Source organism: Fusarium odoratissimum (assembly GCF_000260195.1).
Source record: "Fusarium odoratissimum NRRL 54006 unplaced genomic scaffold supercont1.2, whole genome shotgun sequence".
Classification (NCBI taxonomy): domain Eukaryota; kingdom Fungi; phylum Ascomycota; class Sordariomycetes; order Hypocreales; family Nectriaceae; genus Fusarium; species Fusarium odoratissimum.
Window position 1 is genome coordinate 1,179,579 of NW_022158688.1, and position 25,676 is coordinate 1,205,254.

At 49.2% G+C, this 25,676-nt stretch overlaps 9 protein-coding genes across 12 annotated transcripts; 6 read left to right on the forward strand and 3 right to left on the reverse strand.

The window, feature by feature from the left end:
• Nucleotides 1-320: 320 nt before the first annotated feature.
• Nucleotides 321-4,922, reverse strand: FOIG_02042 (uncharacterized protein). Of its 3 annotated transcripts, none has more exons than XM_031199113.1 (2): nt 3,086-4,922; nt 321-3,023 (listed from the first exon to the last, which is right to left on the reverse strand). In XM_031199113.1, the coding sequence occupies exon 2, from the start codon at nt 2,591-2,593 to the stop codon at nt 2,153-2,155; it is 441 nt and encodes a 146-aa protein (XP_031071150.1). In that variant the 5' UTR covers nt 2,594-3,023; nt 3,086-4,922; the 3' UTR covers nt 321-2,152. The 3 variants fall into 3 exon arrangements, with proteins under 3 accessions (XP_031071150.1, XP_031071151.1, XP_031071152.1); XM_031199114.1 differs by having other exon boundaries at nt 321-3,964; nt 4,406-4,606; XM_031199115.1 differs by having other exon boundaries at nt 321-3,671; nt 4,406-4,589.
• Nucleotides 2,655-2,957, forward strand: FOIG_02043 (uncharacterized protein; the record flags this gene model as incomplete). The annotated part of the gene is made up of 1 exon (XM_031199116.1): nt 2,655-2,957. One exon carries the CDS (start codon nt 2,655-2,657, stop codon nt 2,955-2,957), a length of 303 nt encoding a protein of 100 aa, XP_031071153.1.
• Nucleotides 3,664-4,311, forward strand: FOIG_02044 (woronin body major protein; the record flags this gene model as incomplete). The annotated part of the gene is made up of 2 exons (XM_031199117.1): nt 3,664-3,685; nt 3,749-4,311. 2 exons carry the CDS (start codon nt 3,664-3,666, stop codon nt 4,309-4,311), a joined length of 585 nt encoding a protein of 194 aa, XP_031071154.1.
• FOIG_02045 (bleomycin hydrolase) lies at nt 4,745-9,075 on the forward strand. The gene is made up of 3 exons (XM_031199118.1): nt 4,745-4,861; nt 5,010-5,402; nt 5,454-9,075. Exons 2-3 carry the CDS (start codon nt 5,179-5,181, stop codon nt 6,754-6,756), a joined length of 1,527 nt encoding a protein of 508 aa, XP_031071155.1. The 5' UTR covers nt 4,745-4,861; nt 5,010-5,178; the 3' UTR covers nt 6,757-9,075.
• Nucleotides 9,076-9,156: 81 nt separating this feature from the next.
• Nucleotides 9,157-12,198, forward strand: FOIG_02046 (GMP synthase; the record flags this gene model as incomplete). Its single annotated transcript, XM_031199119.1, has 19 exons — nt 9,157-9,201; nt 9,255-9,293; nt 9,344-9,525; nt 9,577-9,605; nt 9,659-9,787; nt 9,852-9,965; nt 10,022-10,185; nt 10,241-10,278; nt 10,340-10,398; nt 10,461-10,616; nt 10,670-10,700; nt 10,760-10,830; nt 10,882-10,935; nt 11,086-11,129; nt 11,184-11,221; nt 11,293-11,485; nt 11,539-11,575; nt 11,636-11,827; nt 11,883-12,198. The coding sequence occupies 19 exons, from the start codon at nt 9,157-9,159 to the stop codon at nt 11,900-11,902; spliced, it is 1,635 nt and encodes a 544-aa protein (XP_031071156.1). The 3' UTR covers nt 11,903-12,198.
• A 1,633-nt stretch (nt 12,199-13,831) lies between these two features.
• Nucleotides 13,832-23,520, forward strand: FOIG_02047 (uncharacterized protein). 2 transcript variants are annotated; one of them, XM_031199121.1, is made up of 3 exons: nt 13,832-15,585; nt 15,650-18,752; nt 18,810-23,520. In XM_031199121.1, exons 2-3 carry the CDS (start codon nt 16,379-16,381, stop codon nt 19,079-19,081), a joined length of 2,646 nt encoding a protein of 881 aa, XP_031071158.1. In that variant the 5' UTR covers nt 13,832-15,585; nt 15,650-16,378; the 3' UTR covers nt 19,082-23,520. The 2 variants fall into 2 exon arrangements, with proteins under 2 accessions (XP_031071158.1, XP_031071157.1); XM_031199120.1 differs by having other exon boundaries at nt 13,885-18,752.
• On the reverse strand, nt 19,710-21,280 carry FOIG_02048 (uncharacterized protein; the record flags this gene model as incomplete). The annotated part of the gene is made up of 2 exons (XM_031199122.1): nt 19,710-19,990; nt 21,169-21,280. The coding sequence occupies 2 exons, from the start codon at nt 21,278-21,280 to the stop codon at nt 19,710-19,712; spliced, it is 393 nt and encodes a 130-aa protein (XP_031071159.1).
• FOIG_02049 (uncharacterized protein) lies at nt 22,186-22,743 on the reverse strand (the record flags this gene model as incomplete). The annotated part of the gene is made up of 1 exon (XM_031199123.1): nt 22,186-22,743. The coding sequence occupies one exon, from the start codon at nt 22,741-22,743 to the stop codon at nt 22,186-22,188; it is 558 nt and encodes a 185-aa protein (XP_031071160.1).
• Nucleotides 23,521-24,775: 1,255 nt separating the features above from the next.
• Nucleotides 24,776-25,484, forward strand: FOIG_02050 (uncharacterized protein). Its single transcript, XM_031199124.1, has one exon. It carries the CDS (start codon nt 24,815-24,817, stop codon nt 25,229-25,231), a length of 417 nt encoding a protein of 138 aa, XP_031071161.1. The 5' UTR covers nt 24,776-24,814; the 3' UTR covers nt 25,232-25,484.
• The last annotated feature ends 192 nt before the right edge of the window (nt 25,485-25,676 follow it).

Sequence of the window (25,676 nt, forward strand, 5' to 3'; positions counted from 1 at the left end):
AGGCTTGGCGTATTTCAATGGCAGTGCTTCTGGGCACTAGTTTGTTGATCTATTGATAGCGAGAATCTACTTATGATGGAGATAGTAGACTGTGCTTCGTCGGCGGAGAACACATGGGTGCGCTGTAATGGAAGAGCATGCGATCAATTGGACGGAGTCAGACGTCAATGGCTACAGTTACAATGCATTGAATGCAGTAAGAGCAAAACTTCCTGCAGCTAACGAACGACGTGATGAGCCGGCAGGATTTCAAATACGGGATCGTTCATGATAGGCCCAAGTAGCTCTAGGTACTTGAGCCTCTGAAACTGACGAAAGCAAGGAGGCCAACCAAAGCGATGCCATGCCTAGCCTGCTCAGCTCGACACCATCAACGCCAGTTTCTGAGGCCAAACCGTTACCGAGGCAAGGTTAGGAACACACTGACTTTACAGTAATTCGCATCATGACGTTTGGGGAGCGACCACTGAACAGCACTTGCACTGATTAATGCATTTGCATAAAACGATGCTTCAAGGTCCAATGGTTGGCTTCCACGATAGCAACGGCAGGCTCATTACGACTGATTTCATGCCTGATCAGCCGCTGGTGCTGCAGGTGAATAAAGCTGGTGCGCCGGTTTGAACAATTCGAAAGTTACTTAAATTGGGGAGGTTGGGATTTCACATGGCAGCCAATGGGAGAAAGGTTGCAACTTGCATGAGCCCCTCAAACAGTCGTTGCGGCGTTGCCCAACTAGGTATCTATCACTGAGGTCTGAGGACTTGATTCCGTTTCGCGCTTGTCACCCTTTCTCCGGCCAATCTTGATCGAATACATGAAATGCGTAGTGCAGTTCGGCACTTTCAGAATGGGCAGTCCTTATCATCTTTCAAGTTTCGTCAATCAGACAGACAGCCATGTGGTGAAATGATAAAATGAGTGGTTGGGGATACTGTGTGGTAGCGCTCAAAGTACCTGGATGCTGGTCCCCGCCCCCTGATTAAACATGGTGCTTATGTGGCGTTCAAGAGGAATTGTCACTGGACAGTCTTCGTTTTGTTGTTTTGTTAACAACGCAGGCTCTTCCAATTGCCAGGAACGGAGCGCTGGTGCGGGTAGAACTTTAGATGAATTTGAAGGCAGGGGAAGATCTTCGACCCCAGGCCTTTGAAATGACGGGATGCCGCTCATCACGGTCACCCAGGTTCAATGGATGCGGAGCGGTGACGGATGCGATGTCTCATCTCTCGTATATGGGGTTGTGTTCCACTTTCTATTACTGTTGATGTTAGGAGTTGGCAGTTGGGAGCCATGAAAGCATGGGCCCTTCGGATACGTGCAAGGACGAGAGGAGATCGGAGCTGGAAGAGGAATTGCGTGGAACAGGATGGGCGGATAGCTGTGCAACCTGTGCTGACGACGCGGACAGCTAGGTAGCTGGCCTCTTCGTGACTGGCTGAAGCTGAGGTCAGGCTAGGTCAGATAAGGCAAAGAGCTTCGAGAGCTTCGATGGCTGGCTGAATGTCTCTGGCTGAGACGCAGGAGGAAGGGATAAAAGTGGCACTCCGCAGCCAAGACGGGGCTGCAATAATCATAGTGAGTGGATGGGACTACCACATACGGGGATTAGGTCTCAGGCCTATACTCGATTTGGTAAGAGGTAAATAGAACGACATACTAACCCCCTGGCAAGTAAACAAGACGAGTGGTAAACAAGCAATCGGCGACAACAACCCAGAGACAATCGACACGCCCATGGGGGTGAGAGAAAGAGGTAAAACGATGGAGAGGGCAAAGTGCGTGAGAAAGGGCTGGGACAGAACAGGACAGAACGGATCAACAGGACACAGCGCTGCCGAGGGAGCAACACAACGCTCAGTTTGGCACAAGTCGTCCAATCCTGCCCCCGTCTTCAAAAGCCCAGTTTCGTTCTGCGTCCTGTTCGGTCCCTCTTCTCCTCCTACTCCCTCCAATTATCGCCATCCACATCAACATCGTCAAAACAAAACCTCACCCAGACAAGAAGAAAAGAACGACTGAAGGCCCTCGCTCGCCATCTACCGATTCTTTTCCATTCTCTTCGACTTTTGTTTCTAGGAACAAGAGCCAGAGAACTTCTTGTCTTCCTTTCGAGTTTCGGAAGGTTGTATGAGAAGCTTCTCTCGCGCCATCAAAAGTCGCAAATCTGGACTTTGAGGCTCGCGTCCCCGTTCCCTTTAGCATCTTCCCATCGACATATCGGGAATCCGAATCCCATACCCAGACCGTTACCGAAACAAAAACCCACGAAGAGGTTGAGATCAAACCCCAACAGCCCCAAGCCGGACGGGAAGGTCAATACTCTTCTGTCTCTGTCACCGCCGAACAGGTTCCTCCTCGCGGAGAGCAACGCTTTAGCGAAGAAGAGGTCCGTATTACGCGTGAAGAAGAACGTTACCGCCGTCCCGGTGTCCAAAAATTCGAGCACGAAGAAGAGCACTTTACTATCCGTGAAGACTCGCGACGGTATGTCCGATTTTACAACTTCCTTGGCCCCCTGGTTTTGATATTGCCCATTTTCTACCTGTTTGCCGACCGTGCGAGACGAGTCCGCAATGGCCTGCGAAATCATTGCCCTCCAGGTCAGAGCAGTTCTCTCTCCTCCAAGTTGATCAGATGGAACATGTCAAAGCATGTCTTCTATCACTTGTGACGGTAGCAATTGCCGTTCCCCCCTGAGCATTTCCTCCGCAGTCCGATTTTCACTTTCGCTTTCCTCAACTCGGCTGGCCACAACCCACTCAACACAGGCGCTTCGGCCCCTTGAGTCCCCCCAGCCATCTCAATTTATCACATCACATCTCACCACACACCGTCTCACATCACACCCCTACCCATGTACGCTACCGCGCCAACCACCTCAGCTTGGCTGGGTACCCAATTTGCTTTTGCTTCACATCCCCGGTCCACTAGTGCGCTTAAGCCTTCTGGCCTGAGCAAGGCGGTGGAGCTACCTCAGGGGCCGCCCGCCTCCCGTTGCCATATGATACGCAAGCGAGATACTATAGACATCCATCAGCTAACCCAGACAAATCCAGACCTGAACCTCCCTCTCAATACCAACCCTCTCAGTACCAACCACCCTCCCAATACCAAACTTCTCACACTCACGTAGAGGTCGACACCCACCGTCATCCCTACTACTCCACCCCCATCGATCTCGCTGAACGTGAATACCGCCAGCGTTACCGCCCTGCCCAAGCCTTTTCCACTGAAGACCCTACTTCCCACTCTCACTCTCCCTCTCACTACCAAACTCAAGACAACTTCAAAGCCAACAACTACACCGTTGAAGGCCGACCCGCTCCCCAATTCTATTCCTCCGAGAAGACTGAAATCAACAACTTCACCGTTGACGGACGTTCATCTCGCCCTCAGTACAACCAGACCGAGAAGACCGAGTTCAACAACTTCACTGTTGACGGCCGTTCTTCCCGACCTCAATACACTTCTGAGAAGACTGAAATCAACAACTTCACTGTTGACGGCCGCTCTTCCCAGCCCCAGTACCGCGATACCAAGACAACTCAGGTCAACAACTTCACCGTTGACACGCCTGTTGCTCGTCCATCTAACAAGAAGGACGTGAGATTCACTGAAGAAACCGTCGAAACTACCAAGGTCGACAACAACAAGTCCAAGATGGGTTACTACGACGACGACGGTTAGTGAATACCAAATCTTGGAGTAATAAACTCGCGAACAGTCCAAGCTAACTTGTCAGCAGGTCACTACAACTCTTTCCGCGCCGGTGCTCACAAGCTCGGTGATCGCATTGCCCATGGAGGTCGTCGCGATATTGAGATTGACATCCACGAGGGTCCTCGTCCCTCTGCTGACTGCCTTCCCAACACCGTCAGCATCCCCTGCCACCATATCCGTCTGGGTGACTTCCTGATGCTCCAGGGCCGCCCCTGCCAGGTCATCCGCATCTCTACCTCCTCTGCCACCGGTCAGTACCGCTACCTTGGTGTCGATCTCTTCACCAAGCAGCTCCACGAGGAGTCCTCTTTCATCTCCAACCCTGCCCCCAGCGTTGTCGTTCAGTCCATGCTCGGCCCTGTCTTCAAGCAGTACCGTGTCCTCGACATGCAGGAGGGTCAGATCGTTGCCATGACTGAGACAGGTGACGTCAAGCAGGGTCTCCCCGTCATTGACCAGTCCAACCTCTACTCCCGCCTCAGCAGCGCTTTCGAGTCCGGCCGTGGCTCCGTCCGTGTCCTCGTCCTCAACGACGGTGCTCGTGAGCTCGCCGTTGACATGAAGGTCATCCACGGCTCTCGCCTGTAAGCGTGTTTACTGTTTTCTGAAGACGGGCAGCCGCTTGTAACGCGACTATTTCCCAATACCATAATGAGTTGATGAACAGCACTACTGGGCTTACCTCGGTCATGAGGAGTAGGTCCAGGCTGTCCTGAGAGTCACCTGTACAATGTCAAGTTTCCTGGGGATCTGTTGTATGTATCAAGATGGTTCAAGTTTGTTTGTATCGAGATTGGATAAATCATGTTGGCTAGCTGGAAATATTGGAGTCTTTTGCGTAGATGGGAAAGTTCTGTACATGGACTGTAGTAATTGTCAATTGATTCCACATCTACATAAAGCTGAACGTTCGTGTCCCGCCGTGTCACTGTCTGACTGCACTGTTAAGATTTAGGAGTGGCAACTGAGCTCTCAAGGTTCTATGAACTAACCACATACGGAAACATGCTGCCTCCCTGCTGTTTGATACGCGGCCCAGACGTGCCGACACTTCCAAGTCTATCGCTACCCTACATTTCAACTGCCGTACTCTGGCTTGTGGTTCAGTGACGTTTTGGCCTTGTTCATTATTCTCCTGGTGAGTGTCTCTTTTATTGTATATACGGAATATTTATTCAAGCCCTGAGTGTCGATCTGTTCATGATGGTCATGATGTTTAAAGCATCTTGCGTGTTCAGAGCTCTTATCATCAAGGTATTTCCCCGCGCGAGGCTAACGCAATACAGAGCTGAGATGGATGGGTACACAGCCTGACAATCAATCACGCAAGCTCATGCTTGATGAGACAGCGCGTGACGAAACTCTGTCACAAGTTCTCCCTAAACCTTGATAGCGCACGATTTCCTTCTCCTACACATTTGCTTCTTTGAACCATCACCTTACGTATTCTCGTGTATGAAAGTGACCATGGGTGCTCAGCCATCAAAGCCAACACTTCACGAGAAGGCTGTCATGGAGCGCCTCCGTAGTCTCCAACTCCAGGAGGATGACGAATACGTCGAAATTAGCAGCGACGCTGAGAAGGGTACGGTCGGACCCTTGACTCGCGAGGCTCAAGGTCTATCTGTCCATGTCCTCGAGTCCTGGCAGTCTGCTATCCTCAAAGATCCCAAGAACAAGTGAGATTTCCTGCTGTCAGGGCGCTCCTATCGAGGCTAACATTCACTGAGACTCGCACTCACGGCACTGAGCTCAGCAAACCCGAGACAGGTGCTCACTTCACTGTCGACCGAAATCGCAGACCAGCAGATCTATAATGTCAAGATCCCATTCGAGGGAGATCCGATTACGAACCAGCGTTCAAGCGGCCGCTGCTGGTTGTTTGCCTCCACAAACGTGTTCCGAGTTGCCATCATGAAGCGATATAATCTCGAGAGCTTTGAGCTCTCACAGCAGTATCTCTTCTTCTGGGATAAGCTTGAAAAAGCGAACTGGTTTTTGGAACAGATCATCGATACCGCAGGAGAGGATCTCGAAGGACGTCTCGTTCAAACCTTGCTGGGCGACATCGTTTCTGATGGTGGTCAGTGGGACATGGTCTATAACCTTGTCGAGAAGTATGGTCTAGTGCCACAGACCCTCTACCCTGATACATGGAATGCCCAGAGCACGGGTATTCTTAATAGTGTTATCAAGACCAAGCTTCGTGAATTCGCACTCAAGCTACGGGGCCTGATTAACTCTAAGAACGGTGTCTCAGCTACCACACTCTCGTCGGCGAAAGACAAAATGCTTCGTGAGATCTCTCTCATCATGACTCTTCTCCTTGGGCCACCACCAAGCTCCGAGGAAACCTTCACTTGGCAGTACAACGACAAGAATGGCAAGTCACATCAGCTCAAGACTACCCCTAAAGAGTTCGCCAAGAACATATATAGCTCCGATTTCCGCATCACTTCTAGCACCATCGAGAGTATGATCTCACTTGTGGACGATCCTCGGCACGAGCCGCTCTCTCTCCTCTCTGTTTCACGACTTGGTAACATCGTGGGTGGACGTGGCGTGAGTTACGTGAACGTTGATATCGATACCCTCAAGGGAACATGCATAAAGATGCTCAAGGCTGGTCTGCCTATCTTCTTCGGTAGCGACGTGGGTAAGTTCTCCGACTCCAAGTCGGGCATTATGGATCTCGACCTCATCGACTACGAACTTGGCTTCAACACTAGCTTGCTAGGCATGAGCAAAGCACAGCGATTGACAACACAGGAGAGTCAGATGACCCACGCTATGGTGTTGACTGCAGTTCATCTGGACGAGGAGACGGGCAAGCCTGTCCGTTGGAGAGTGCAGAACAGTTGGGGCACTGCGGCTGGTGACAAAGGATGGTTTGTTATGAGTGATGCTTGGCTCGACGAGTTTGTTTATCAGGCTGTTGTAGACCCTCGCTTCTGCAGCAAGGAGGTTCGCGATGTGCTCAAGAAGGAAGCGATTATCCTCCCACCATGGGATCCTATGGGCGCCCTGGCCTGAGTGAGCGTTCTTGTTACGGATGCGAAGGTATTGCTATGAGACGACATTGAGACTCCTTTTTGTATCAGACCGATGCTTGCCGAGAGAATGAACATAGTTTAACCACCCCCCCTAACGACCGTAGCACAACCGTGCTCCGTGAAACCTGCTATGGAATCATTCGTGGGTCGGTTACCAGGTCCTAAAGTGATGGTATATTCAAGTAAAGACAAACTATATTACCTGACAAGATGGCCATGGGAGTATTAGGGAAAATAGTACGATGATGCTTCTCTTGCAATCCAGTGCCGGCTTCTAGCGAGGACCTGGGTAACTTCATGTGGTTTCATCTTGCCTGCTATTTGAATATGCCCACGACCTCATTTTGACGACATGGGAACAGATGCGGTCCCCTCCCAAGTCATGCTCATAATGTACGTTAACTCGATGCAATAGTAGCATCAATCTCTGCACTTTTTTTTTTTTCATATGTCGCGATCCTCTTTTGTGGTATACATGAAAGGCGATGAGGACTTAGCATCTGGTCACCAGATCTCTACCCCCGTCCATTAGATCTCTTTGGAGGTACAACTACTGCACAAATAATTCGTGCTGAACCATAGACAAGGAATGATGGAGTCCTTGCATGGACACATCTACTCCGACACCGAGCGACATGTTGGAAGAGCGTCACATCTGATCCATGTGCATTGCCGTAGCGGCTACGGATGTACTTGTTCTCAGCCAAATGGTTATGGCTAAAGCTGTAACATTTAAGCTTACGTTTCGCGTATCGCTCGAGTCCTTTCCCAAACCGAAAATAATCTAAGGCATACCCTTTCATGCACTGGCTACCTTTGCCCTTGCATTGTGGCAGACGGGTTTTCATGTTCCACGGCCACGTGAGGTGCCGGCATCTTTTTTATGGCACCTTGATCGCAATCTAAGCCAGCAGTTGGAGTGTGACTGAGGTCAGAACTCATGCTTGCTTGTGGTCTCTCCATGAGAAGACTGCCAGTCATATCACGCGCAACTCGATTTCTCCCGGGGATTCTGCAGTTGCTTCGCAGGTTGTGTCTCTTCAAAAGCAGTCTCCATCTGTGGTTGGCTTCTTTTCAGTACGAGAAGCCTCGTTTCGAGATGGTCTGGCAGGCATTGGAGAGTACATAGCGTTGGGAAAGCTAATAGTCTCGGGAAAGTTCTGGGCTTCAGGAGGCACGTTAGTTTCAGGAAAGGTCTTCTTTCGAGAAGGCTCGTGGATTACACAAACGCCTTCTTCCTCCAAGGCGTTTTCTTGAACACGTCCACCTTTCCTAGACCCTTTCCTCCCATATAGTCTTGTTTTAGTTAAGTGATTGTTCTCGGCAGTATTCGAGTTCCAAAAATAGACTGTGTTTAGATGGGCCCTGACGTGTCTGTCCGATGGAAGAAACTACCTATCGTAGGTAACTCCTTTGGAGCTCAGGTGGTTCGGTTCTGCTGTACTATGAACTTGAACGGCTGCGATGCAGATATATTGTGTTGGTGGCAGGACCCCTCTACCGTTGCACCATTAGGAGTGAGGAAACCCATCGGCCATCAGGAAAGCTCTGAGGTCCTGGGTTGGAAATCGAGTTTCTGACTAGTGCAAACATTGATCAGCCAGATGAATGGTCTCGTAGTTCTCGATTACTCATACTCGAAGGTACAATACTCTTAACATAGCTGTTAAGCTATGGCTCCCGGTTTGCTAGTACTCTTAAAAAGGAGGGCACCAAGAAAATGCACTGAGTTGATAACTTGGATGCTGATAGGAGGTATATCAAGCTTTTCTTATGAAAGGCTCCACCGACCTAACAACTCTCTCAGGTACTGGGACTAGCAGCTGATGATTTCGACAGTGACAGATAACTAAATTAATGTTTTTCGCATTGACTTTGTGCGGCCCTGCGGCAAACTTGTCATTCGATGTTTTGGCAACATAGACACTACATCTATAATAGACAGCATATTCCGGTTCGCTGATGGCTAGGCCTGTCTGCAATCTGCAGCAATTGATAGATCAGCGCTTCTGTCATCACTATTAGAGGCTTGCTTTTGTGTTAAAATATCGGGGTATGCGTCTAACGAAGCTGGAGAACTTGGAAAGGTAGTTATGACTTGGCATACAGCGCTAGGTACTGGTTAAATGATTAACATGGTTAAGAGTATGCACCTACGGAAATTAACGGAATTTCATAAAGATTGACCACCTTGATGCGGTACTAACATTGGTAGGGCTGTGTGTAGATGAGTCAGCCAAATAGAATTTTTCTTTTTTTCTTTTTTAGTTATACATTACTCGCTTCGCCTGGATGCTTGCATGGTCCCTTGTCCTTCTGCCAGTATAACCAGACTTACAATTATCGCGCCTGAAGATTTGACCAGAAATCTCTTCCAAAAATGAGCGAAACACTTGACGCGGCGCCGCCGCATGCTACCTTCGATGTAAGGACTAAGAATTCTTAAATCCCGATGTAGTACTGACCATTGCTGTCAAGACCGTCCTCGTCTTGGATCTAGGATCCCAGACCAGTCATGTTTGTTCTCTACTCCTGCTATGTGGGTGATAAGAACTAATTAAACAAAGCTCATCTTGAGACGGCTGCGATCTATTGGAGTTTACTCTGAGATGCTACCATGTACCCAGAAGCTCAAAGATCTTTCCTGGAAACCCGTTGGCATCATCCTTAGCGGGGGTCCGTCAAGCGTGTATTCTCCCGATGCACCAAACGTGGATCCGCTCGTGTTCGAGCTCGGTGTTCCTGTGTTGTACGTTGAACGCCAAAAGAATGATGAAAAGGTTGCTAATGTGTTATGAAGAGGAGTCTGCTATGGCTGTCAACTAATTGGTATTATGCCCCCTGGATATGTCCGAGTGATTATTTACTAACGGCTGTCCCAGCATGGCGAGTAGACCCAAACAATGTGGCACCTGGCGTGGCCCGTGAATACGGAGAGACTTCGATGGCCATACGTAAGATTGGTAACCATGCTGACCGTCTCTTCGAGGGATTGGGAGACTCTTTGAAAGGTTCGTTTTGCAGATCTCGTTCGTCTACCTTGGCTTAATGGTATCTAACGTTCTCTGACTACAGTTGTAATGAGTCACTTTGACAAGCTCGTTCATTTACCCGACGGTTTCAAGACCATTGCCACCACCAAAAACAGCGAGTTTGCTGGCATTGCCCACGATTCTCAGCCCGTCTTCGGTATGTGTGTCTTATCGAAGCTGTCGCTAAGCTTTACTAATAAGCATGATTGGCAGGCATCCAATTCCACCCTGAGATCTCTCACACAGAGCGGGGAACTGACATAATCGCCAACTTCGCTCTCAAGATCTGTGGTGCCCGAGCGGACTGGAAAATGGACAACTTCTCAGAGCGAGAAATTGTTCGAATTCGAAAGCTGGTTGGCGACAAAGCACAGGTTGTATGTGTTCCCATCTTACCCAACGTCCTATGTCAACTTACTAATTACTTCGCAGATTGGAGCTGTTTCCGGAGGTGTTGACAGTACTGTGGCGTATGATACCCAGGTCAAAAGCTCTCTATCGAACACCGTTTTACTGACGCCTCCATAACAGGGCTAAATTGTTGACGGAAGCAATTGGAGACCGCTTTAAGAGCATTCTAGTGGACACTGGTGAGATCTTGTCGCTTGACAACGTATTTACGCCTTACGAGCAATGTTCTAATGTGCTTTAGGTCTGATGCGTCTGAATGAATGCGAACAGGTCAAAGAAACCCTGGATAAGCACCTGGGGATTAACCTTACTGTGGTGGACGGATCTGATCTCTTCTTCAGCCGTCTTGCAGGAGTCACGGAGCCAGAAGCCAAGAGGAAGATTATCGGAGAGACTTGTGAGACTTACCCCTGGAAGCTGGCTAGCCTACCATGCTGACCCCAGATAAAGTTATCGACCTCTTTGAAATTGAGGCACTCCGGTAAGCATATGCTCGTCCTCTTCTGAACCGTGGAAGACTAACTAACCTTTTTTTTACAGTATAGAGAAGGAAGCAGAAAACACACCGTTTGCCGGAAAGGTTGAATGGTTCCTCCAGGGAACACTCTATGGTCAGTTGTTCACTTTGCCCACCAAGAATCGAAAACATTAACACGATATAGCGGACATTGTGGAAAGTTTGAGTTTCAAAGGAGCCGCCAGTTCCACCATCAAATGTAAGTCTCCCTGTTGTTCATTTCTCGTTACGTCGTTGGGAGGGGCGAGAAGGGGAAATACGCCTGCGCTTTGAATGCCAAGGCAAACCCCTCAATCCCAACTTCTTATGCACCTCACGAATGCCGCCGCAGATACTAACAATTGCATAGCTCACCATAATGCGGGAGGACTTCCTGCTCGCATGCAAAACGGCGTAAGTTGCACCCAATTTTCCATACTTTAATGGGAAGATACTGATAAACAACAGGAGGCACACCTCAAGCTCCTTGAACCGCTCCGAGAACTGTACGTGATCAGGCTTGAATACGAATCTAATGAGAGGATAATTACTTGTCACGGTCGCTAACAATACATAGTTTCAAAGACGAAGTACGGGCGTTCGGACGCCAACTGCAGATTCACGAGGAGCTCATTGGGAGACACCCTTTCCCTGGCCCTGGTCTGGGTATCAGAATAATCGGCGAAGTCACCCGCGAACGCGTCGAAATTGTGCGCAAGGCGGATCACATCTTCATCTCCATGATCCGCGAGGCGGGAATTTATGACGAGGTTCGACGCGACCACCTGTCATCTGAGAGAACTTTTACTGATCGATTTGCCAGGTCACACAAGCCTACGCCGCGCTTGACACAAACAGAGGTAACCCCCTTCTTCCATTCTACGAATTAATATCGATATCTGACTTGCATTCGTCAACAGCTGTCGGTGTGCAGGGTGATGCCAGAGCGTATGGCTACATCTGCGTTCTGCGAGCCGTGACCAGCTTGGATATGATGAGTGCCGAGCCCTACGAGTTCGAGTGGAGTCTTCTCAAGGCTATTAGCAGACGCATTGTGAACGAAGTTGACGGCATCGCGAGGGTGGTATACGACACCACGTCTAAGCCTCCAGGTGAGCCTCCTGTATGCTTCTCCTTCGCATGCTTGTGATATTGACAGACCGACAGGAACGATTGAATTGGAGTGATACTGCTCACCGATCGAGTTCAAAGAAAATTTTTCCAGGCTGCCCTTTCAGCGCGGACCTGAGATGGCGTTTAGACGGATGGATTAGATTTGCCCAATAAAGGGATAGGTGTCTTCGCTGCGAATCTGCGAAATAGGAGGTTGCGACTCGACTCGACGCCCTAGCGACTCTGCAATGGAAGTCAATCCAGGCTAAGCGACGGAACACGTTACCTCCGAGTCTTGATCAAGGATAGTACTTGCCTTCCGTAGTCTCACGATTTCAATGATTATGTTTTTCTTTTGAGAATACTGGCGCTGGTCTCGTTAGGTTACCCAGTAACCACTTTTACTCAGTTCAAGCCATCCGGCTTCTCGGCTGGTGGTGGGGTTACCGGGGCGGTTCTTGCAAGGTCAGATTATAAAATGCTACTTCTGGGGGAATGTACTCCGAAAGACCAGCGTTGTTTAGCTAGATGGACACCTAAGCCCCCTTTATCGAACGGTATTGATTAGGCACTTCGTACCATATTGTGAATAGGATGCTCATCTGAGCTGATCACAACGTGGCATGAATTTGTTTCGTTTTCGAATATTGTAAAGATATATACGTGTTTGTGAACAGTCCTTCACAGACCCTCTAGTTGAAGTAGAAGCTTCGCCTGAGAATAGCCAAAGGCCAGCACATCAAGATCGAGCAGCAGCTTAACCGCAGCCGTGGAGTAATTATACTCACAAATGCGTCATTAGGTCCTCAGTGGTCATTGCCATCATTGATGTCCGCCACTAGCGGTAGGACAGTCGACGAGAGAGGCATGGTGAAGTTTGTCTATGAATTGGTTTGCGTGATTACTGGTTATAAGGATATACTATGTCTTATAAAGACGGGCTCTTAAGGAGATCAATACATAGGTCGATAGGATTTTCTGTGAAACAGAGTGGCCAGGAGCAGCAATGTTAACGAGCCAATGTTCCAAAATGTGAGGCTATCTCGTTTCATGCAGGGCTCTGTCACTTGTCACCTGAAGACCTGAAGGTTCATATCATGGTAACACAACAAAGGGCCATGGGCACAGTTTTCAGACTGCCCTGTTGATGAATCTCCATAGTCTCAAGATCATAAGGGCTTTGCGGCGTTCCGTTTGATCGATGGAAGACGGATCACCTGGATCTCCTATAACTTGAGAAGGTCGGTGAAAGGCCCTACGCCAACCTTCAATAACATCTGCAGGTTAATGTGGTCTCTGATAAGTCGATGGGCATCTATCGAATAAGACAATGCTGTGGCTTTGACAGCGGCCCGTTCCCTGACTCGATATACTGGCATGACAACGAGTAATGTCTCAGTAGGCGCTTGGGACATGTCCTGGGAAATGTCATTGTTTTGTGATTGGATAGCCCAAGCGCAGACATTGCATAAATGTCGATACAGACACAATCAATTGGATGAAAGGTGACGCTCTGTTGTCATCGGTCAATCATGGCATGAAGTTGGGAGACGATTCCGTTTGTGATGGTTGTCACACCTTGTTATGATTACTGGAATTTTCAAAATCGGTCTTTTCGGAAATCACAATAGGATAACTGCTAGTTTCCGTATTATTATTATTTTCGACAAACGCGCATGACAAAAATAGAACGGCCACATAGGAGCTTCTCTGATTCACAGAGCAACACGCCTTGCTAAGGTCGAGAATGCGGCTGTTGGATGCCAGGAGTTTCGTTATATTTGGCGGCTCTTTAGGTACCCAACTCAACTTGCTAAACCACTCAGTTTAGATTTTCTTAAAAGAAAGGCATTGCTCGTCTCTTTTGAAGAGTGAAATATCAGATATCTCACAGAAACAACACCATTCTACACTTCACCAAAGCCGAAGACCAAGCACAAACCGTCCATTTATTCTTAAAACTGCGACAGAATATCAATAATCTGGCTAGGCTTCAACCAGTCGCCCTATGGCCGGGTATAGCCTTATTTGTGTCTCATTTATTCCTACTCATCTAGCCGGCAGGATCTACATTCCCAGCACCAACAACTAGGTGTCAAGGGCAGAGAGCGAGGGAGAGAGGCAAGCCATCCAACTCATCCAATAGTTCACTCCCAGCAACAATCTAATGAGCTTGATCTGTCCATGTTCTTGTTCCCTGTCACTATCGGTTATTCTTGTTGCAACATACAACAACTATCCCATTTGCCACAAGCAATAATAACAAGACTCGGCGCAGAATAAAACTCTAAAAAGCTAGACAAGCCCAAGGCGAGACGTCATTGTCCGCCAAACTACACCACCCACCATCGCGCCAGTCAACGCCAAAGCCAACGTTACCACGCCAAAACTCTCTCTCATACTTAGCGTCAATCTTGTACCGATCTGTTCAATGGGCACATGGTTGCAGAGCCTCATGATTCAAGAATCAGCACGGTTGAACATTCTAGCTCGGGTCTGACAGCCCCCTTGGCCTTAGTCTGGGACTATTCGCCTCGAATTCAAGGGTTCACGAGGTCCCTGTCCCTGGCATCGAAGCCTGAAAGACTCATCTCCGCCAAATCTACTCCGTAAACCAGAACGCTTCATAGATACGTACCTCAACATCCCGCTCTGGTATCAACGACTACCCCAGTGGACCCGTTCGCAGCCCAAGGCCCGAGCCCGAGCCTGAGCCTGAGCTTGAGCCTAAGCCTGGGATCAAGGTTGTTTGTTGATGCGGTTAGGTTTGGGTATCTGAGTTTTCGGGCTCGAGTTCTCGTCGGTTGTCCCCGTTGTTGCTCTCCAAGAGCCCAAATACTCAGAGGTTCCATCACTCAATTGAGTTAGGAAGCCCGGTGAAAAGCCGAGGAAGGCTAAGCAAGTGCCACTGAAACTCGGCTCAGACACGGCGGGATATTGGATATTCTTGAGGTACCTACAAGTCAATGTCTGGTGTTGTCGAGATGATAAAATGTAGATGCTGTGAAAAAGAAACTGTCTAATTATTGCGCTATTAGGAAGAGGTCCATACGGTTACAAAAAGGCCGAACCGGGTAAACAACAACCCTCAAGTCAGTTCGATAGCCTTGACTACCTAGGCATGGAGGATTGAAGCGTCGGACCCTACCTGTCCTGCTCTTGGTGCTGACAATTGCATCCCGGCGGGGGACTCGCTCTCTGGCTCTTACCGAGATCATTACATACACATGGTCTGTTCTGAAGACAACGATTGCATGGGAACTTTGACTGTCGGCTGCTTCAACCCAGTCTACGTTTACAGCTTGCAGTCTCCGTTCTCCACGCCGCTACATCGATCGTCATCGGTACTCCCACAGCCCTCTACTAATAAGTTACTGATCAGGGGTTGCTGGCAGCTAGTTGCTCTACCCATAACGCAGTGCAATAGTCTGCTATTTTTCTCAGCGCCTTGAGGTGTCGAGGGTCTGTTCCGGAAGACTGATAGGCCTCGACTCTCGCAAAACACCATCAACCGGCTCTTTCCCCATCTTCTTCCTTCTTCCTTCTTCCTTCTCCCTGCAACTCTTCCCAATCTCACCATAATTCTTGGTCCTCTCTGGTATTGCCCCTCACCCCACCTTAACCACCTTTTTGGTGGTGGACCCTCGTACAAGAGAGAGCACACGCAGAGCAGAACAAAGAAGGGTTGGCTTTCAAGACGCCTTGTTAGCCCGATTGTATTCTCCCTCGACTCTGTTCTTAGCAGCATTTACGACTTGTAAGTGTCTACTGGAAGATCCCACTTTCGTACTTTAAATTTGTTGACCGACTGCTCGAATTAGCCCCAACCATTCAGTACACTAAAGATAGTCCTCACGAACTGGCTTCTTTATTATACACGCCTGAGTCTCATTTTACCTTTCAATCGGCCTACTGAGGTGCGAGCGAATTCAATTGCAGTCTCGGCTTTGTTCTACCAGAGAATTACCCTCGCTGCTCTCTATTTTCAATTACATCCTCGCAACGCAGTGTTACTGTTAACTCTGCGTCATCTCAATCAGTATCATCCGATCTAAACGCCACCACTCCAAGCGGAAGCGCATCGATAATAACAAAAAAGAAAAAAAAAAAAAGAAGAAGAAAAAAATATTCCTTGTCAAGTTCTCGACCTAGCCAGACATTTTGTTTGGCCGCAAAACGAATCCTGGGTCTTCGTCACTATATCAGACATTACCCTACCTGACCCTGCTATTTGCTCCCTGGTCCACGCTGACAAGGACTGACCAAGTTCGACCCCTCCTCACGTGGCCTTGGCTTCAAAGTATATGGTTGATTGCCGTCATCCTGCACCACAGAACGATACGCCACGGCTGCCTCCACCCAGTCCAACGTCTGGCGTCCCAACGCTACCGCTTTTCTCCACGGCATCGCCCTTTGTCCAACGTTTCTCACGACTCGCCTCCGATTTCGTACCTTTGAAGTTTCTCTCGCAGCTGGCTCACAACAACACACATAATTCGACAGCTCGGCAATCAAGTAGGCTTCGCAATCCTGTGTAGCCCCACGTCATCATGACGGACCGTCATCGCTATCCGTCCTCGGGACGAGCGGCCACCTTTGCAAACCATGCGAGAACTTCTCTGCCATCAAGCATTGGCTACACTTCTTTGTACGCTGGTGACATGCACGTCATGCCAACTTCGACCCGACAGCAGCCCATTTCGACGACACCACGAGGATATGTTACAACTACTTCTACAACACCAACCCCGAACACCACCACCCGGACGTACGCCGTTACTCAGGATCCTCGTTCACACAGACCGACTACACGGGATGTCACACGTTCCCAGCGGTCCTCCACACTAGACTCTACTAGTCGACCCCCAGTAATTGTCATGACCACCCAGAAGGACCGCGCCAACGGTACGAGTTCTCATTCTTCCAATGCTCGCCCCGGAAGTCCCTTGCGGGATGACTACCGCTCGAGCGATGGGCAGTTTTATACACAACCTGCCTCATCTATACGTTCACACAGCACAGCCCGCTCCTATGCCGATCAGCCAGGAAACGACACTTATGCTCGCAACAGCAGAGACCGTAGCAACAGCTTGGTACGCGACGACCCCTACCGCAACAGTCGCCATTCTGCTATATACCAGAATAATCCCCGCCAGAGCTCTAGTAATATCGACTATGGGGATGACGGTTATCAGTACACTAATGCCGGTGAACTGGTTCGCTACGACCTCGATCATTCAGGCCCTGCGAGGACTCGCAGACGTGAGAGTTTCGACCGTAGCTACTACCGCCCGAATATCAACTACAACGCGGATCAGCGAACGTTCAACGTGGATACCAGCCCAGACTTGAGTCGCAACTACATAACTACAAGCACAACCAGCGTCCCAAACAATCGGCAATACGATAACCGGGGCGGTCCTCCACCAAGTACACGAGGGTTTGACAAGATTCGAGGGTACGAAAGCCCACGGGATTTTGTTCCGATGCCCTCTAAGACCCCCGAACCGACCTCGGTAAAACAGGACACTCCCCTTGTTGCGACTACGGAAACCACAAGACGGCCTCGGCCAGTGTCATTGTATCAAGAGGGACCACCCCGTTCTTCGCATCACGATGATTACTATCGGAGCCGAGAAGACGAAAGAAAAATGCGAGAATTTCGTGATCAGCCAGAATCCGAGCATACTTATGAGCCCGAGCGCGCATACGAGGCACCATACTTTCAAGATGACAGAGTTACTTCCCGTGGCTTCGGCATCCGAACTGACACTGCTGATGAACACGATGATCGCCGTGAACGTCGCCCGGAACAACCAAAAAAGCGATCAGATGAAGACTTGCCACGTGATGCTGATTATGAACGCGATGATCGACGCCGAGGCCGGCTTGATTCCAAAGACACTCGCCGTGAGAGACGTGAGAGTAAGAAAGGGAGCGATGATGACGAGAAGGAGCGTACTCGGTTCCGTGACAAGGTGGCCACTGGCCTGGGTATTGCTGCGACTGCTGTAGGCCTTGTGCCTGCCGTCAAAGACGACGACAAACGCGACAAAGATCTCGGCAGACGTAAAGGCTCTGATGACGAGCGCGAACGTGAACGTGAAAGAGACCGAGATCGTGACAGGCGGCGAGATTCGATGAAAAGCGAACGCCCAAGAATCTTGGAGCGAGATCTATCGCGACAGCGTGATCAATCAAGGCAGCGTGACCAGGATCGTGATTCCAGAGAGGCCAGTCGTCGAAACGGGGAGTCTCGTAAGAGCACTGAAGCCGTTATCTCGTCATCTGATTCAGACGAAGCCAAAAAGTCCACTCGGAGACGTCGCGATTCAAATGCCTTCAATCCGAATGATACTTCTGAACTGCGGCATCTCAAGGACCAACTGGCAGCCTTGAAGACCACTGACAAAGAGAAGGAGAAGGAAACCCCGGTCGTGGTCGAAAATAAGTCACGGTCCTCTTCACCTACTCGAGAAACAAGAACAGCAACAGAAGCTCGTCCATTCAAAGACTCCTGGTCACCACCCGATTCCAAGCCATCTGGTCCTCCTGAAGAAGAATCCCGTGGCCGCGAATCCCAGCAGACCCCTCCGGACGACAAACAAGTCCGTGTAGTATCGCCTCCTCGCGATAAAAAGGATGAGAAGCCTCTCAAGGGTATCTTGAAACAGCCAAAGGTTAGCTTTCCAGAAGAGCCGAATCCCATTCGTGAAGGGGTTGCACCTCACAAGGAAGACAAGAAAGCCAGAGAAGCACCTGCAGGTGCAAAATGGACCAAGATCAGCCGTAAGATTGTTAACCCTGAGGCTTTGACCATTGGCAAAGAGAGGTTCGAGGTCAGAGATGACTTTGTCATAGTACTACGAGTACTTAGCAAAGAGGAAATTCAGGCGTATGCCTCAGCGACACAAGTCTTGAGAGGTACGTTTTAAATTTAAGCTTGAGTCTTGGCTTGAGCTGGTGCTAATTGCGAAACAGAGAGACGTCGCCGCGACGATGACGGTGGTGATACGGATCGGGATCGTGACCGTGACGAGGATGACAGGAGAAGACATCATCGTCATCGCCGCCATCGGGACGATGACTCTTCAGACTACGAAGACAAGGACCGTGACCGTGACCGTGACCGCGAACGACGCAGGCGTCACCGAGATGAGGAAGAATATGACACCCGGTCAAGGGATTTGGACCATCATCACCACCACCACCACCGAGCTCAGCGAGAACGCGAGCCTGTGCTTGAGGCTTAGTGAGAGAAAGAGTGTTGAAATCACCATACCACTATGGCTGAATGTTTTGATCGAGTATTTAAGCGTTGCATCGAATGACTCTAATGGTAGGGTTTTTTTCTTTCTTCTTTTTCTTTTATCGGATATATATTGAGCGTTACCACATATCACACATCAAGCATAAAAACCGGGCGATTTAGCGACGCATTCTGGATATACAAACATAAAATAAAATACATTCTGGTTCAGATTGTTCCTGCATTATTTGGCACCCGTCCGCCCCATATGATTACATAGTTCTGGGTGAAGAAACAGAGTTTCAACAGTCGACTCGCAAATTTCTCAGATCTCGGCCTAGAGGATCTCGTTGGAACGGCACGAGACTATCTTCAAGTTTGAAGACTGGAGAAGAGGGCTAGTGAAGGTACGTCACAGATTGGGTAGCAACATTTCATATTGGGTGCCTACAGTGGCAAAATGGTGAAGAGATGGGACTAAGATGTGATGGAGAGGTTGAGGCTTTCTTGGCTGCTAACTAAGGAGTTGGCGGGTATCGTATTTGCTCTTGTTGTCCAGGTCCATTCTATGTTTCACGACATTATAAGAACGAACCTCCAAGTTTGCAGCAACAAGTTCAGCTAGTTCCCTTTCATCCTGGAGGACCCAGAAGATGCAACCAGTCCAATGTCCGCTTCGTATGGTAACAGAAGTCGTGACGAGGACCATAACCTACGCCAGCGCCCGCATCAAGATGAAAGAGGGAATCGAGGCTTCGCACGGAAAGCTTCCTCATCACCTTTATGCTGGCTTCCGTAGTTCCATTCCCTTCACCGTCCAAACATATGTTCGAGCCATGATCACCCATCTCCTCCAGCACAAGATGTCGTGCGACCTCCCAGTCTGGGCTCAAAGCCGCTACCCGTGGTTCATCTGATATATCATGAACGAAAAGGCTGTGCATTGGCACCTCCACACTGAAGCAGAACGTTTGGATGTGATGTTACGTGCAAGTATCTTGATGCGTTAGGCACGGGTAGAGGCATGAGAGGAATGAAGCTGAATCATATCGACCCCTCTCATCCTTCTCAATAACGTCAAATTTCTGAACTTGCCCCGTTTACGGTGATTCGTTTGCACTCATCATATACTGGCGGTACGAAATTGGGCAGGGAGTTGAAGCTACCACCATGGCTTGACTCTCGCGATCAGGGTCCAAATGAGCGAACAAAAAGGTGTTATGCACGAGACGACCATCTAAAGGGGTTTTTAGAAGCTCTGCCTAGTGACTGAACTTGTTGGGGCCCTCTATAACAACAAGGGAGATGGCAGGAAGTGGTATAAAGGTCACTCACTGTCTTAAATTGCGTGCGGTGTTGAATCAACATGAGATCGGAGCTGGACAAGTAGAAGCCGTGATGAAGAATGCATGCGTTTCAAGTGTCCATTTCCGGCTATGGAAGCACCTAGATGATCTAGTCTTGTTCAAAGTATAAAAACGGACTTGGCAGCTGCATGATACTGCTACGAGTCGTGACCGTTCCAGGCTGCCACAAGACAAGCCATTCGGTGTCAAATTATCAAATGTTTTACTGTCCACTCATCCCAAGAATAGCAACTCAGCAGCCACGTCCCAAGGGGAGTGACGCCCAACCGCCGATCTCTGGCTTGATTGTGGCGGGGATAAAGACACGTCTAGATCTCCCCACCTTCGGAGATGATTTTAGACTGTGACAAAGGCCAGCCTACCGTGAATGGTCGCTGAAAATGCAAGTTATTGTGCCCCTTTCCCCATCTTATCACATTGCGTGGCTTCGAACGACTCTAGCCGGCCAATGAGCCGTATCGTGTGCTAGTTGTTTTCGAGACTAATAAATGGCATGTCTCAACATTTTCGAGGAGATGACGGATATGTTCCGCCTCCGAATGCATTTTCTTGGTAGAGGCAATGGTCTCAACCACGATGCATTTGAAGATTAGCTTTGCGTCTCTAGTATAAGATATCAGCCGCGTGGGGAAACAGGCAGCATGTCAGGGATCTCACGGGATTATTCAGAAATGACAGGGGGCTACTATTCAAAGCAGGTGTTGACAGGGCCTCTAATCCCTACCATGTGCTAGCATGTGTATGTATGCAGATTCTCGTTTGCCATCGGTACGGATGAGCTTCTCCAACTCGAGTCGGCGGGCCGCAGCATAATGCTTGCGGTTCTGGATCATCATGGTTGTGCTTAAAGGGATACCATCGGAACTATTGTGGGATTGTAATCGGGCTTCATATGATTCCAGGCTTCTCTCAGTTAATAGCAGTGGCTGGGTGGAACGAACGAATCGTCAATGCATGCGAATCTGCAGAGTGGTATGAGTCGATTTTACTGACTCCTCCAAAGGTTCCTGTGCTTCCCAAGCTGCCTCTTCATACTGGTGGAGTCTTCATGTCAGCGTGGCCAGGTTTTCCGACTCGCTATAGGACCCCTGGCTCTTATCAATTGTCCTTTGATTCATTGATGTGAGGGACAATAACTGTCTATGTCCTTGACGGCGTTCAATCAAAGATACTCCAAGTGTCAAGGAGATATCCTATGCCTTGATTACTATAAGCTTCTTGGTGACCCTGATAGGTATGCCTCGACATCGGATTTCTGTCATCGCCCATCGGCATTTGGTCCAAGTTGACTCTGTTTGTTTTATCGAATGAATGCTTTCTGTCTTGGGAATATGAGGTAACAAAAAGCTCCTGAAGGTGCCTATGACGTTGTCAATGAGTCTGAAGTAGGTGTCGGTCTCCTTCTATCTCTGTCATGAACTAATAGTATATATCTGTATTCATCTTTCACGCTAATGCTGAGCGGCTTATATGAGAGGTTTTGTGAAGTAGTTGTGTGACTGCACATGGAAACAGCATTAATCTGATATGAAGGTAACTAATCTGAGGTAAAGTGATCATGCTCCATATATTCACGAATGGATCTCAATCAGAAGTATGGGCTGTTTTCCTTCAATGCCCAGGTGGATCCGTCAACAACACCGGCAGTTGAGTTGGTGAATGGGAAGAGAGCCTCCCTGGTAGCTTGGGTCGAGCTCGGCTACACATTGAAATTTCAATTCGGTTACAGAGCTCCAGGAGGCTATCTGTAGGTCTTTACGCGCAAAGTTCTCCCACGAACCACCGTGGAAGCGGAACTCCTTGCCGGTGATGTCGTCTCAATTAGTCTTTTTGAATACTTGTGCTGTATGAAGCACCCCTGTCCGGGGATGACGGGCGCACCCCTTCTTTGCATCTTGGCTGTGCCTGGAAATGGCGGACCCTGGTCCAGCCGGACACACAGTCCCAGTGTCCCACAACGGCTGGTAGTCGCTCGAGTTGAGTGTGGGCTCACATCCCTGACCGACATTCCAGACATGGGTCGGTAGGAACCAACGAAGGACGTAACTCCAGTAAAGAGATTGAAGGTGCAAAGACTCGTCAGATAAAGTCGTTGGTGCGCGCGACATTGTATCATAGCTATCGTTGGTCTGGTCGTATACGATTCCGAGATGGGGATTGTGGAAGATAGGGGTGACTCAACTATTCTGTGGCGTGTAATGGTGTTCTTGCTCATTAGGGATCTTCGAAAATAGCCCAGTATGTCTGCTACCATAGCCCTCGGTTTGTAAGTTACATAGGTGTTTGCAGTCTGGTTCATAAATCCCGAGATTGTGCCAGGATATGATTTTAAGCCCTGAGCCCAGATCAATCTTGAACGGTAGGGCTGCGAGGATGGCTCCAGACATCGTCAAGAGTTTCGTGGGTTAGCTTGCGGCGACAACTAGGCACAGCACCTCTGGGCCCATGATCGCACATCGTGGATGGCAATACCGGGTCAGGGTCTGTGACAGCCTTGTGCATGTTGACAGGTGGTGCCCATCAAACACAAACCAAGCCCATGACGAACGAGTGTCAAGAAATCGCGGATCTATGAAAGGCCCCGGCCAGATCTGACGATAGCGACAGGCAGGGCTCAGATAACTAATTGTATGAGGCTGCTGAATTGGAGCGCGTGAGCAGGCACGATGTGCAATGGCTTTGAGGGAATGATATGCATTCATCAAATACACCCAAATACAATGAAGATGCGTATTCAGGCTGCAACTCCGAGGTGGGCTGAGTGTGAAGCCAACTTCCATCCTGATATCCTTCGGCTGTGCCTCGGAGCGCAGCGGGGAACACGGGTTCAGTGGCGGTAATGTCGTTGCACTGTTTCTTGGACTCCAATCATGGACTGCAATGCAATAGTGATCATATTGTTTTCGACAGTTGCTTCAGTGGACTAATACCACAGGGAGTATGGGACCACACAAGTCAGTGCAGTAAGTTACTTTGCATCCTCTTTGAGGATGCCAAAATCGACACTAGAGCAAAGTGAGAAGGTCCCTTGAACTGCAGACTCGACATCAAGCATGTAACGCGATGGCCGAGGTTGGTGACAACAGGTTGTCAGCCGTGCATGAGATGGGAAATGAGATGTTGATGAGTTTGACTCTGGGGCGACTTAGCGGCATCCTAAAATTAACTAGAGCCCAAGTTAGGAATAGTAACTTCTGCAGAGCAAGGCTTCACACACACCATCACTCCAGAAGTCCCTCAGACTTTGCACCACTCCCCACCTGCACTGCATGAGGCATCGGGACGGCTAGTACCATACATAGCGCTGAGCGTTGGCAGCTGGCGAAATAATGACAAGCTACAACGTACAGTAGTAGGGCAGCGATGGAGGGTGTCTCCAATAGGCTCTCGAGAGCCACTACAAAGTAGAGACAGATGGTGTTCCCATGTTCTGGAGAGGCCTGGGCCCGTTCCTGCTATGAATCTGCGGGTGAAAGGCCCTGTATGTTGATATGTTCGCTGCTGAATGTTGATTCGCAAGGCTGACATGAAGGTGGTAGTGGTGATGGTGATGATGTCGTCGTCGTTGTTGACGTTGGTCCAAAACCTTGATGTTTGAGTCAGGAACAAGGCGCGGGAGGCTGTCCAAGTACGGCACATGTTCCAAGCCACCACTTTGCCTCGGGTGGGGGCATCCTTCCTTGTAATTAAGCGGTTGGCGAAGGAGAGAGCCACAATTCGAAGCCGTCGAACTCACATGAGATTTGGCAGGAGCGTGGGCGTCAAGCTTTCCGTAGGGCAGGATGTTGGAGAATCTCTACATCGAGGTACATAGACCTCAGTACCTTACCTTACACCCCTAGGTACATCTCATAGCCCCCTTCACCACATTCACCGCTACCCACCGGCGTCTCTATTAACGTCCGTTGTGTTATAGATCCAGCAAAGAGATGCACTATCACACCAACTTCGTACATGCCGTGTATGTATTACGTTGTCCTTCGTCGCAGCGAGTCTAGTGTAACAAAGAACGCACGTTCTCCCAGGCTTGAATGCGCATAATGCGAATACACAAACAGGCATACATGAAGTTGTGGTTTGTGCTGGCACTAAGTGGTTCTTTCTGAGGCTCAGTTATCAGCGGCATCTATGCCAAGATTGGGAAATTTCTGCTCCAGGACTAGAATAGTCATTATTCTGGCGGTTCCTAATTCATGATGGTTGACTCTCAAGTGGGTATCTCGACACTAAATTTGGTGTTGGTGGCCTCTCGGATTGTCATCTCGTAACGTCGGTCGCTTATTTAACTGATTTCGTCGTTTTGAGTAAATTTTCCGTCCATACATTTGACGCAGCGTCAGCCCGCGTTTCTCCGGAGGTATTGATCGCTCATGTTTACAGCCATGTCCAACGTTGTCGCTGAATATTCACTCTTTACTTCGATTATCAGTATGCACCAGAGTTTTAAGCTACCTTATGCCACATGGACGGGCTATAAATTGTCATGGGTCACCCATTGCCGCGGGCTCTGGCAAGGGGCTTCCCTTGAGCTTCATGCCTCCCCTACCCTCCATCTCCCCATCTCCACAACTCCGAGTCGACGGACCACCCGTGACAACCCTGGTCTCCCGCTCCCAGCATTCAGGTCAATTACCGGGTTGGGTGACGACGGTATCTTTGAGGTTGACCGTTGGACGTTGAACCTTAAACAGGGGCTTCCCACCAAGATGCAATGCTCAACTTGGAACTCGGTCGCATATTGCATGCATTGGGACACCAGTCTGGTCATGCTGTTTCGACGATTGTGATGATAACCTTGCAGTTACCTATGCGCCCTGTGCGGGAATCGCCAACTCTGTTTGTTTTCTTGCTTGGTCACGTCGCTTGATTTCAGTGTTGAGTTATCACTAAAATTACTGTATTTGTAGTTCAATATGCTAGAATCAAAAGTCTGGTAAGGTTTTTGTGAATCACCTGACTTAGTTATATCACCTTGATTCTAGATAGCATACCCGATAGTCTTAATAATAACCAAGTGATTAATACTACATACATAATGAATCTTTCCTGTCATGTTCCTTTCACTATACTCAAAATATTTCACCAGTGTTACCTTGCCTACCCTGTACACATTTTATTATCCGGATCCAGTGCCTGGTGCTGAACCCTGCCCCTTGAAAGGCCTGTCATCTGCACGTACTCCCGCGAGTAGCTAGGTGGCATAGGGTGGCTGCCAGGGTCCCCCCCCCCGGC